A 12,381-nucleotide genomic window follows, 5' to 3' on the forward strand; every position below is an offset into this window, starting at 1 on the left:
TCCAGACAGTTTTTTACCCAGCACAGAGTACACCTGTCTAAGCCGTGAGCCACCAGCTTCTCAAGGAGAATGCTGTGGGAGACGGTGTCAAAGGCCTTACTGAAGTCCAGGTAGACCACATCCACAGCCTTTCCCTCATCTACTGGGCAGGTCACCTGGTCATAGGTCATCTTACCTGGTCATCTTACTCACACTGTGCTTAAAATTTTTGTCAGAGAAAAACCTGTGCTACATGCCAAACTCCACATTGGAGAAAGGCAACTAGTTATCCTGGGGAACTCTTGTTTCATGACTGTCTGTCCTTATCAACATGAAGTACAGCACAATTGCCTTGACCTTTCTTATTCCAGGAGACCGTGATAGCTGTGACATCCACTAAAGCCCATGGAAACATGCGTTTCTCCATCAGACACTAAAAAAAGTTAGGAGTAATCCTTGGTGCGCGACTGTTCCTGGCATTACGATAATGTAGCATAACCTAAATGATATCATAACTGCATTAATATGGTGTTTCTGAACAAGATTTGCTAGTGCATCAGAAATGGTAATCATCTGATCAGGTGCATTTTTCACACCTGAGTTATAGAGTATTAATTAGCATGACAAATATGAAATTCAATAGTGACCTAAAAATTTTGGTCCAAGTCTTCACTGATTACAGTGTCGACACAACGGATCAGTATTACGGGTGAAGTTCTGAAGACGTGAGTACTAATTCTCTATGTGATAGCAGGGTAGGACAGCTAAAGATTGTTATATTCAGGAGAAAATGTGAAAGCAGTCTCGGGAACTTAGTTTTCTCTAAGGAACATAAAGATAATGGAAAAGTAAAAATGCAAAAAGAAAAAAACCCTCAGAAGTCACTGAGGCAGCAATGCAAACAGAAGATTACAGTTGTGAAATCACATCAGTTATGTAACAAACTGAGAAGCCAAATACCTCTTGTTAACGCATCCTACTGAGCAGCTAATCTGTATAAAGCTTTCAGATGCTCAGTGTTGTATAAAACGTTGTTATACAGATTAGCTCAACACTGTCCAACTTTTCCAAATTGTTTGCCAGTCATGCAGCCTTCTAGAGTCATGTCAATATGGAATTTATATGTTGGGCAATTAGTATGGGAGATACTTAAATAATTTAAGAATCAAATTCCAAAATATAGATCATCAAAAGTCCTGCTCACTTGTCCATGAGATCTAGGCATACTAATATTCTTGCAGTTAAATTATCTGATCACCATTGGACATGAACACAATCAAAATCTCCTAAGTGACTATCTTACGAATAACATCTACAAGGATGAAGAGGGGCCACGTGAAGAGGTACTGATGTCCTTTTACTTAAGAACAAGTGGTCGCAGGACTCCGTGGGGTTGTTGCACTCCCAGATTGAAATTCCTCCTTTCCCTGGGAAAATCTGATCTCATATCTTCTCCCAGAGATCCATGCTCTAACCAACAGATTATAGTACATTTGATGTTGGGAATCTTATACTCTCTCTTTTTCTAATTTGTTCTACTTCATATGAAATAATTAAATATTAATTGGAGCAGAAGCTACAACAGAAGCTTCTGTCTGCAAGGTGAGTGTCATAATCACCTGACAGCTAAAGCATGTGTTACCTCCAGCCCAATAAAGAATCAGTTTTTCCATATAAGTCAAAACAGTTTCAATTAGAAAGACTGAGAAATGCCCAGTTCTATAGCCTATACCACAATGAGGATTTGGAAAAGAACAATGAGAGTAAGGAGTATTCTTGCATTCAATATATTCAGTATTTTTCTAGTTAAATATTTTAGGATCTGATAGTGTCTAGAAGGATGAATTTTCATCTCATATGATAGCATCTAGTCTAGTATAACTGATGGCCTTGAAATTAAAATGTTATAAACTAAGAGTCAGTGGACCATTTTAAAATTATGCAGTCATTTTAATCAATTAAGACAACAAGGTAAAAGAGGAATATATTTTTTCCTGTGAAGCATTTATCTTCTCTTTGTCAGAAGCATAAGAAAGATTAATAATGAGTTTTTCAGAGGAAATCACTAGTGTAATATTGTTTATAGAAAAAAAAATATTCTGTCTTGGCAACATCAGATGGCCAAGACATCACAAGACAAAACTTCTTAAAAACAAAAATGATACTAAAGTTTGTCAATATCACTCTTCTGTTGGGAGGCTCAGAACTGGAGGTTGTATTACATGCGTGCTCTGATGAGTGCTGTGTAAAGGGAGAGAATCACTTCCAGTGGTCTCTGCCTCTGCCCCTATTCACACAGCTCAGGAAGCTCTTGGCCTTCATTGCTGCCAGGGTCACTGTTGCCTCATGGTCAGCTTGCTGCCCACCAAGCCCCATGGCCTTCTCCACAGAGCTGCCCCCAGCCAGGCAGAATCAGCCTGTGCTGGTGCCAGGGACTTTCCTGAATTTCATAAGGTTGGACCATTCATCCAGCGTGTCTAGGCTCCTCTGAATGTCAGCCTGAGCCTTGAAAGTATTGAATGGTTCCCCCAAATAGGTATCATCTGCAAACTTAGTGAGCAAGCATTCTGTCACCTCTCCTAAGTCATTGATAAAGTTGTTAAAAAGGATCAGTCCCAGGATAGACCCCTGCAACACTTATTACTGGCCTCCATGTAGAGTACAACACGTCAGTAACTACCTTTGGAGCCTGACCATCCAGCCAGTTTTTTTTTTCACTTACCTGGTTGTCCACCCTTCATGGCTGTAATGTCCTAACTAGGGTACAAGAATATTGTGGGAGAGTGTCAAAAGCCTTGCTAAAGTCAAGGTAAATGGCATCTTGTGCCCTCCCATTGTCTATAACTCCAAACATTTTATCATAGAAGGTAATCACGTTGTTCAGGCATCATTCACCCTTGGTAAATCCATGCTGACTGTGCCCCATTAACTTATTTTCCTTCATGGGCCTTGAAAAGTCTTCCAAGAAGACTTGCTCCATCATTTTCCCAGGGACTGAAGTGAGGCTGAGCAGTCCATAATTCACCAGACTGTCCCTTTGGCCTCTTTTTTTGAAAGCAAGTGCAATGCCTGCGTTCCCCCAGTCACTGAGGATCTCCCCAGTCTCCATGACCTTTCAAACATGGCAGAGGGTGACTTCACAACAGAATCAGGCAGTTCTCTCTGCACCTATGGGTGCAGCCCATCTTGTTGCCCTTTGTCTCCTTGTAAGTCTTAACTAAAGCTGAGCTTTGGCTTTCCTGATACAGGAAGCCTGAAACATTTCCTGGCCCAGACAATGTTTCTAAATTTCTTCTTTGTAGCCTGTCCTTGCTTCCAACTCTTCTTATACTGCTTTTTGCATTGGAGCTCTGTCACAAGCAACCTGTCTAGCTAAGCCAGGCTATTTATCTTCCTGAGTATCAGGACAGATCATTCCTGCATTTGGAGGATACCGTACTTAAACACCAGCAAGCTTTCCTGAGTAACTTTACTGTTCAGATCTGGCTCCCATGGGATCCCATGAGTAGCAGATCCAGCTGTGTGCCACCCTTAGTTTTCCTATCCAGAAGTAATGCCTGACACCCTCTAAAAATCTTCACTGCTTCCATCCTGCCATGTTTGTCCTTTCAGCAGATGTCAGGGACATTGAAGTTCCCCTCTTTCAGACCTGTTGGACCCTTCAGAATTGTTCACAGGACTTCTGATATCCTCGCCCTGTTGCAGCCCTAAATCCCTTAAGATTCTTAGTTTCTAAACTCTTAAGACTAGCAGTCCCCTTTAGTTCTCAGAAAGCATCAATATATTAAAAACAAAATCTGGAATTTCCATTTCATGCATAATTTTGATATGTTATGTCCAGGTGAAAAAATACAACCTCCAGTTTTTTCAAACTTTCTAATTTTCATGCAAAACTAATTCTAGTTTTTAAATTACTCTATTTCACTTTATTCACCAAGCTCAAGGCATAACTATTTGATTCTGTCTTCTCTAAAACAGCTGAATATTATGAATCCACAGCTTGCTTCTCTCAGCCCCCAAAAAAACTTGGGACCCTGTCCCCCCGAACTCCAGGAGAGAAAGAGAAAAAAAGAATGAGACACATCTGATACCTGTGAATCAATCTGCACAACTTCGAGACGCTCATATGTTATGTAATTGGGGCAGTATGAGAAAAAGAATATATTCTCTGTTCAAGTTGTTCCTTTTTGGTCTAGATTTTATGAAACGAAATGAATATCTGTTCAATTTAGTCATGTTCATTTAATGCTGAAGGCCTCTCAAACAATGGAGTTTAGAAAAGTCTCCGCCTTTCATCATCCTTCCAAACTTCTACAAGGAGATTAAAATCTATTCATCTTGCAGCATATCTATGTCTGGTTCGCGTTCTCCTTTATCAGCTTAGCTTGTTTGCTAGTATTTATCACACTGTCTGTTTTTTTGGGTTGAGACAGGAGATGTGTGCATGGATTAATTTCATGCCAGAGCTTGTTGAAGCTCTGTTCATAATTTCATTATTATTTTAATCTGGATCTATGAATAGACATAGCACATGATTTTTGTATACCGCAAGTTATTATTTAATGAAAGATTTAAGGATGCTTTACAGAAAAAGAAAACAATTTTTATCCTGTAAAAGAAACTTTCATGTCTAAATAACAATTTTGTCAACTCTGAGTGGGCTCATGAAAAGGCTGTGCTATAGAACTGTGCCAATCAATCACTAAAGCACCAACACCCCTATGCACTGTACTGCAAAACTGTTTTCCTAATAAAACTACATACTACAATCAGGTTATGTTTAAAGTTTTCTTTGAGCATAAACTCTCTTCAGAACTGTACTACAAAAATACCTTTTTAAATGTTTATCATGTTTTTTCTAAATATGTTTACCAACCTTAGTAAGAATACAACTTGTTTCTTGTATTATCTTACAGAGAAACAGTTGTTAATATTTTATTAGCTATTAATATTCTAATATTGTTAACAGGGATAACATTTTAATGTATTTTTTAAAAACTAGGACTGAGTACTTTTAAAGTATTAGCTAAAAATACAATATCTATTATTAATATTAAACATAATAAGTAGTGTAATCTCTACATAATATACCTAGAACACATAATTAATAAATATAAAAAGTGTTATCACAGCTGACAGACTAATATTTGCCAAATAACTGATGACTGCATAGGATAAAAATTTCAGAAATACTTTTAAACTCTTCCCAATAATGGGAATGTTTAGTTGGATAAGTAGGATATATATGAATCAACTGGTTTCCTCAATAGCAAATACTTGTCAAGCTTGGAACTCAAGAACCATAAAAATCTTACTGTCACCTCCCTTTTTCAAACAATAACCAAAAACTTGGAGGCATAAATGCATAATTCCATTAGGAAAAGGTTTGATGATAGTGTTTGTAATTTCTATGATTGTTACACACATTCATAGAATCATAGAATCATAGAATCATTAAGGTTGGAAGAGACCTCCAAGATCATCGAGTCCAACCATCAACCCAACACCACCATGCCCACTAAACCATGTCCCTAAGCGCCTCATCTACCCGTCTTTTAAATACTTCCAGGGATGGTGACTCAACCACTTCCCTGGGCAGCCTGTTCCAATGTTTAACTACTCTTTCAGTAAAGAAATTTTTCCTTACATCCAATCTAAACCTCCCCTGGCGCAACTTGAGGCCATTTCCTCTCGTCCTTTCGCCAGTTACTTGGGAGAAGAGACCGACACCCACCTCGCTACAACCTCCTTTCAGGTAGTTGTAGAGAGCAATGAGGTCTCCCCTCAGCCTCCTTTTCTCCAGGCTAAACAACCCCAGTTCCCTCAGCCGCTCCTCATAAGATTTGTTCTCCAGACCCCTCACCAGCCTCGTTGCCCTTCTCTGGACACGTTCCAACATCTCAACATCCTTCTTGTAGTGAGGGGCCCAAAACTGAACACAGTATTGGAGGTGCGGCCGCACCAGTGCCGAGTACAGGGGCACGATCACTTCCCTACAAATGGTCATTCTTTACAAATGATCATTCTTTACAAATGGTATTTCCTTAGACACAGGAAAGGACTGTGATGCTTCAATTATACTTCCAGACTTTGAACACGCAGTTAACGTCTATACTCTTTCTTAGACTTTTCTTAGAGGCTAGCAGGACTTCTCTGGATGATATTTCTGGTATTTTCAGAGTTACTTCTTGTCTTGACAGATACACTCTATTAAAACAATACCCAGCAAAAAACATTCTCCATTCTTAATGACCTCACACATACTTTTGCTAAGGATTGTGACATACACATGTACTTTGCACAAATGTCCTTAGAGCTGATATTTAGCTGAAATATAGATATTTCCCTAAAATTATCCCAAATGAATGAAGGCATTACAGTTAAGTAACTATTTAACCGGGTATGTCAGGAATAGAGATTTTTTAACAGAGAATTAGGAAAACCCTTATAACCTTGGTATTCATAGTCCACCCTGTGAAAGAATGTAAGCCTGCACTACTTGAGCTGTTATTCCACTGCTCTTGTTGCCAAGGCAGAAGGACACTGTCCCTCAGCAGATCAAGGCATTTGGTGCCTTCCTCACAGATAACTGGTAGGAGATAGGGGTTCCTAGAAGTGGAGTTTCTGATGCTATTTTTTTAGTCCTGACTGATATTAGAGAAGAAATACCCAGTTTCATACAAAGAAACCAAAACAACAGAAAATAACTTTAAAAACTCCTTATAAATATAAACCTGAGCCACACAGAAAACAATTTTAAGTTATTTATGTTCTCTGTGATTCATGATGTGCAGTCACCAAGTCCACATCTTCCATCTGAACTGCATAACAGAAAAATTGTATGTGATCTAAGATGTTCTGCATTGTAATCTCTATGACAGTAACAGTGCTGAAAAGAATTTATGTGGGGGAAGAAACTTGACAGGAATTCAAGCACTAGTAACTATATTAGTAAGTAGGACTTAAAATTAACGTACTTCCTTTATAGTAAGAGAAAGTATAGAAATGCTTCTATGAAGATAAAATGGCCTTCATTTAGTGATAGAGGCGTAATAACGATAGGTAATGGGAACTTTCTTCAGTAGCAGGGGCAGAGCTGTAGGAATTGACTATTATTGTTTTTTGTAACAAGTCTATTCAAATCATCTGTGTATCATGACTGTATGTTATGAAAAAATTAGCTTAGCTTCAATATTCACTGATGCATTTTATTGCATTCTCACTAAAGCTACATCTTGCAGACTTCTCAGTTACCCTTTCATCTACTACATGCAAAATTACATTATAAATATTAAAATATATATGACAGTGGAAAGTTATTAAATTTATTCCTGAATAATATAGCTGCTTAGCCTCAAGCATGAAGTAGTAATAATTACCTCTGAGCTGTAATTAATTGGGCAAATAAATTGTTAAATTTTAGATGTCGATAAATAGAAGAAAGCTAAGAAAAACCAGCAACTGTCAGCAATATTTTAACACTAAGGAATTCTGTATGAGATAAAATTACAGCGAACACATTTAGAAAATATAAACTAAACAGGGACTATGAGACAACAGTAAAATACATTCTCTTAGAATTGTCAGAATTCACCTCAATATAGGGTATCAACAGCCTCAGTATTTTGAAGATTATTACCAATGCAGAAATTACAGATCAGGAAGTATGTTCAAAGATAGATATTTCTTATATATTCTCAACCAAAGTATAAATTACAGTTGAGAAGAAAGAAAAAAGAACCATCTATTACATACAGAGAAGCTGATGTACATACAAAATAAGTGAAGTGGTGAGGCAGGGAAGAGAAGAGAATATGAAAAGAATGGAAAATTAAAGAGGACACTTACTGGGGAAAACCACATCACTTTAAGAATCCAAATTGTCAAAGAAAAATTCACAACTAGGATGATAAGCAGGAGGAGAACAAACAGGTAGAGGCAACGCTTTCTCCAGCCATAAATTCCAATTTTGTAGACATATTCATTCTTCGGCCTCTCTAGGCTAGTGCCTGGTGTTGTTGTAGTGTATTGTTCACGTACCATCTGCTATGTAAAGAAAAAAAAGGGACTGCTTAGTTGTTTGAGTTAAATTAAAAATATTTACATAAAACCCCAAGGAAAAGATGAAGATATAATTGCGATAGCAAGTTACTAGAAACTAGAAACTCTTATGAAGTTTTACCTGGAAAGCATTTTCATCATGTCTCATTCAAATTACACTTACATCTTACTTTTTGGTACACACGATGTGATATTTTAGTATATAAACTGCATCATTTGTCATTTTCAGGAGGATTAAATTTATTTTATCCTATACAGAATGGCAACACTTTCCTCCCATTTTTCATAATATTCTAATTCTCCCATCACAATAGGATCCTAGTTCATAGGATCATATCATAATCTGTGGCGCTCAGAAAAATATTACTTTACTGTAAAAATAGTTACAAGTGGTAACCTTACAACCTTGTAAGCACAGGTTTAAAAACACTTCTACATATTCTTTCCTCAATTCAGCAATAAAATGCATTCTTTGTGCTGCAAAACTTAACTGTGTATCACTGGAATGCCAAAATATGTTAAGCTTCAGAATCTGTATATAAAGAAATGAAATGGTTCTTAATAATGTAAAGGAAATAATGATTTCTCAATTTATCAGATATTCATATTTAAAGATATATTAGCAATAAAAATATTACTGGGTTTAAACAACTTCCTTCACTTTATATTATAGTTCTTAAAGAAGCATTCTTTCCATTTAAAGAAATCTTACCAGATTGCACTTCCTTAAAACATGAGGATATTCACTAACTTCCACCTTTACAGCACAGAGATCACCAACAATTCAAACCATTCATTAGAGCTTACAATTTCAGCCAAGAGAATAAAACCTCAGCAGCTGAAGCTGCTTATCTAGAACAACAGTGGGCAACATCTGTCTCATTTCCACAGATATAAAATGAAAAAAACCCCACCCAACCATGGATGTCAAAAAGAAAATAGGTATTGTAAGTTCAAGCACTTCCCATGAGCCAGGTATATCCACAGGCATCTTACATCCAAAAGCTGGTCAACTTTCCTACAGTATAATGTTCCTAAATGAGAGTGCCTTCAGACAGGTTTCACACAAGGTCTCGTCTGGATTCGGAATTTACTCCTGGGAATGAGATCACTGTGCTCTGCTCACACAACTTTCAAAACGTGATTAAATTACATCCTTGCCCAGCTGCTGAATTACTCTAAGTTGTTAAAGAAGCTCTTTTCAAGTCTCCTGCAGAGCCATCCTGTATCTGTAACAAGCTTGCGGCTCTCAGTTCTAACCATCTTTAGAAAGATGTCATCTTTTGTTCCTGTAGCTTCCTATCGAACTACAAGACAGAGAACGCAGTATAAGTTTACAATTGAACAGAAGTTCGTGCATTATCTCTTTGCATATATGCAGTATTCATTTTATTTCTGTACTTCCATTAAAAAATCTTTTAATTTGTTGCTTATTTTTATTAAAAAATGACACTTGATCATCAGCAGTTCACAATGTAACTGTGCTACTGCCATTATGGGACAATATTCTAATTAATTTTTTGTTGCTATCAGTCTCAGTTGCTCATGATACTGTGTATGTAAATCTTTTCATCTGCTGAAAATACTGAAAATAGTATAATGATTTATTAGTGGAGAATCATAGATTCTGAAATAACTTAGCTTAACATTACTGCAAAATATTGTAGATTTACAAGATGTTCCTTCATATTCACCACATGAACTAAGTTTGTTTAAAACTATCAGATTATACTTTTCAGTTCCATGTGTTACTCAAGCACCTAGTACTGATTATAGGACATTGTTTATATATGAGTTGCTACTATTTTTTTTCTGTTTTCCCGCTAATCATTGTATAACAAACCATATCACTCACATAGAAGTTGCCCTTTGTCTTAAACCTACTTTACCATGCTCTGCCAAGTAAGACAAATTGGGACATTTATACATACAATGGGTTTCATAAAATGCTTAGAAAAACCTTTACCCTTACTTCCACACAGGTTTCTCCTGAACACTGTAACTTACAGGATAGGATGCAGTAACTGTTATCTGGTGACACCAACAGATATACTTTGAGAAATAACTCGTGCAGTCCTTGCCCAGGTATAGTACAACTATCTAATACCCTAACACAGGGTATCCTCTGAGTTTCTTACTGTTTCCTTTATTACACATACTTGTTAAGTGTCAGTATAACAAGAAACAAGATAGATGACAGCTACAGAAATTTCCCTAGTGACAGAAGCCCCCTTCACAAGACAGACTGCTTTTTCCTTTTTTTAGGAGATGAATAAAATCCACTTCTAAGAACACTTGAAAGGTTATTTCAATAGGGCTGTGGGAAAATGGACCATTCTTCAGAAACTGCAGTCTCATGAAGTTAGCTGAGCCTTTGACAACAAATCTCTAGCCGTGGCATCTAAGCTTTGCCTGTTCCTTGTGTTGCTGTTCGCTATATTTTCAAGGTAAATTTTGCAGTAGAAACACCATTTGATAAAGAGTAAATTAATTCTCAGCTCTTCACATTTTTATGTCAGCCTCATCACAGTGGTCTCTGAGGTTGGGATTCATCTCACAATGTTAGATACCAACAATTTAGCTTTCAATACCTGAGCCAGTCAACCTGGACTCCCTTTAAGGCCAATGGAGATAAACCTACCCCTGCTGGGAATCATTTATCTGATTTATTTTAGATGTCTATTTTAGAAAGCCAATGAACTGCACCTTAGATGTGTTTAACTTCTCTCCATAAAAAGAGAAATAAAGAGAGCCTGGGATGACTTTTTCATATGTACATACCTAGATGTTTTAGACATGAGTATTTGGTCAAATTAATTCCAACTGGAATGATTTCCAGAAGCATGTAATTTAACAAGAAGTTAGGACTCTTTTGATTCCTGGTCTCTTCTGTTCCATTTCTACCCTGTTGTAAAATGTTTATTGTGTGAGTTGAGGGTTTTATACATAATGTATTATGTACTGCTGTTTAATGAGGCGAGGTCAAAATCCATTATGCATTTCACCAAAAAGCCTATGAGTTTTGTGATTGTTTTCAATTTCAGCCCTTCAGAAATTCCACAGGGGACATCTCCCAGCACAGCATTATTCCCTGCACAAATTATTTTTTCCTGATAGAAAACAGTTCTGTTGTTCCTGAGCATTATTAATACTGCCAAAAATTGCTTTGGTCCTAGCAAATGGGTAATGCTAGCCTAGACAACTGACTGCTTTGAAAAGGATTAAATTTTTCTACTTAATATATTTCATGATTTTTAAGAGAATTAGTGGCCCAGTACCAAGTAATTACAAGGGAAATCCTTTAATAATTGATGCTGTTGGACTGTTTCTTCTGGAAGAATCAACTTATACGTTCACGAGCTGAAATCACATAGGAGAATAATCTCAGATCTGTCTGGAGAAGTCAGAGAGAAAGTCTTTTATAGATTTGGGCTGTTTTAGGAAGCTGGGCTGAAAAAAATATTGGTCGTGAGACTAATTTTTGTATTTCTGCTTCTGTATTTATACTCAGCATTGCCGTCATCTCCGTACCTTGGGAGCCACTTTTCAGAAACTATTAATAATTGCACCTTTTACCTTTTCTCCTCGGGGAACCAATCTATGGGGGAGACAGGGGGGACACTTTCCTTTCTCCTTCAGACGAGTTACAACAGCTCTTGAGAATTTTGAATCTGTATTTATACTCAGCATTGCCGTCATCTCCGTACCTTGGGAGCCACTTTTCAGAAACTATTAATAATTGCACCTTTTACCTTTTCTCCTCGGGGAACCAATCTATGGGGGAGACAGGGGGGACACTTTCCTTTCTCCTTCAGACGAGTTACAACAGCTCTTGAGAATTTTGAATATCCACAGAATGTTCAAACCAGCATGGTCCTATTGCTAGGTCTCCTGAATGTGGTTCAGGTCTTTTTTAAGGTTAAACAATTATTTAAGAATACCATCCAGAGATCAACCCCCATGACAGGCACTGCGGCTACTCAAACCCCAGCAACAGGCACTGCAGCTACTCAAACCTGCACGACAGGCACTGTGGCTACTCAAACCCCGGTGACAGGCACTGTGGCTGAACCAGAGAACCAACACAAGAAGAAATATACAAGAAAATCAACTCATTTAGTAAGGGACGAAGATGAACCAGGGCCATCACGAGAACAGGAGCAGGAAGAGGCAGAACCCATAAATGAGATGGTAACCACCTCATCCCTCTCCCTGAGTGAGCTGCGAGATATGCGAAAAGATTTCAGTCATCGTCCAGGCAAGCATGTTGTCACCTGGCTGCTCCAATACTGGGATAACAGGGCCAGTAGCCTGGAATTAGAGGGTAGGGAAGCCAAGCAG

At 37.7% G+C, this 12,381-nt stretch overlaps 1 protein-coding gene across 5 annotated transcripts in view; it reads right to left on the reverse strand.

Moving 5' to 3' along the window:
* Positions 1 to 12,381, reverse strand: part of SGCG (sarcoglycan, gamma (35kDa dystrophin-associated glycoprotein)) — a 161,296-nt gene that overhangs the window by 70,558 nt on the left and 78,357 nt on the right. For 3 of the 5 annotated variants that reach the window (XM_009327767.1, XM_009327766.1, XM_009327765.1), the window contains one exon: positions 7,828 to 8,025. In XM_009327767.1, the coding sequence (XP_009326042.1) occupies positions 7,828 to 8,022 (195 nt within the window). In that variant the 5' untranslated portion in view covers positions 8,023 to 8,025. The remainder of the gene's footprint in view (positions 1 to 7,827; positions 8,026 to 12,381) is intronic. The other 2 variants (XM_009327768.1, XM_009327769.1) reach the window with 1 other exon arrangement.

The sequence above is a fragment of the Pygoscelis adeliae genome, unplaced genomic scaffold (assembly GCF_000699105.1).
Source record: "Pygoscelis adeliae isolate BGI_AS28 unplaced genomic scaffold, ASM69910v1 Scaffold14, whole genome shotgun sequence".
Taxonomy (NCBI): domain Eukaryota; kingdom Metazoa; phylum Chordata; class Aves; order Sphenisciformes; family Spheniscidae; genus Pygoscelis; species Pygoscelis adeliae.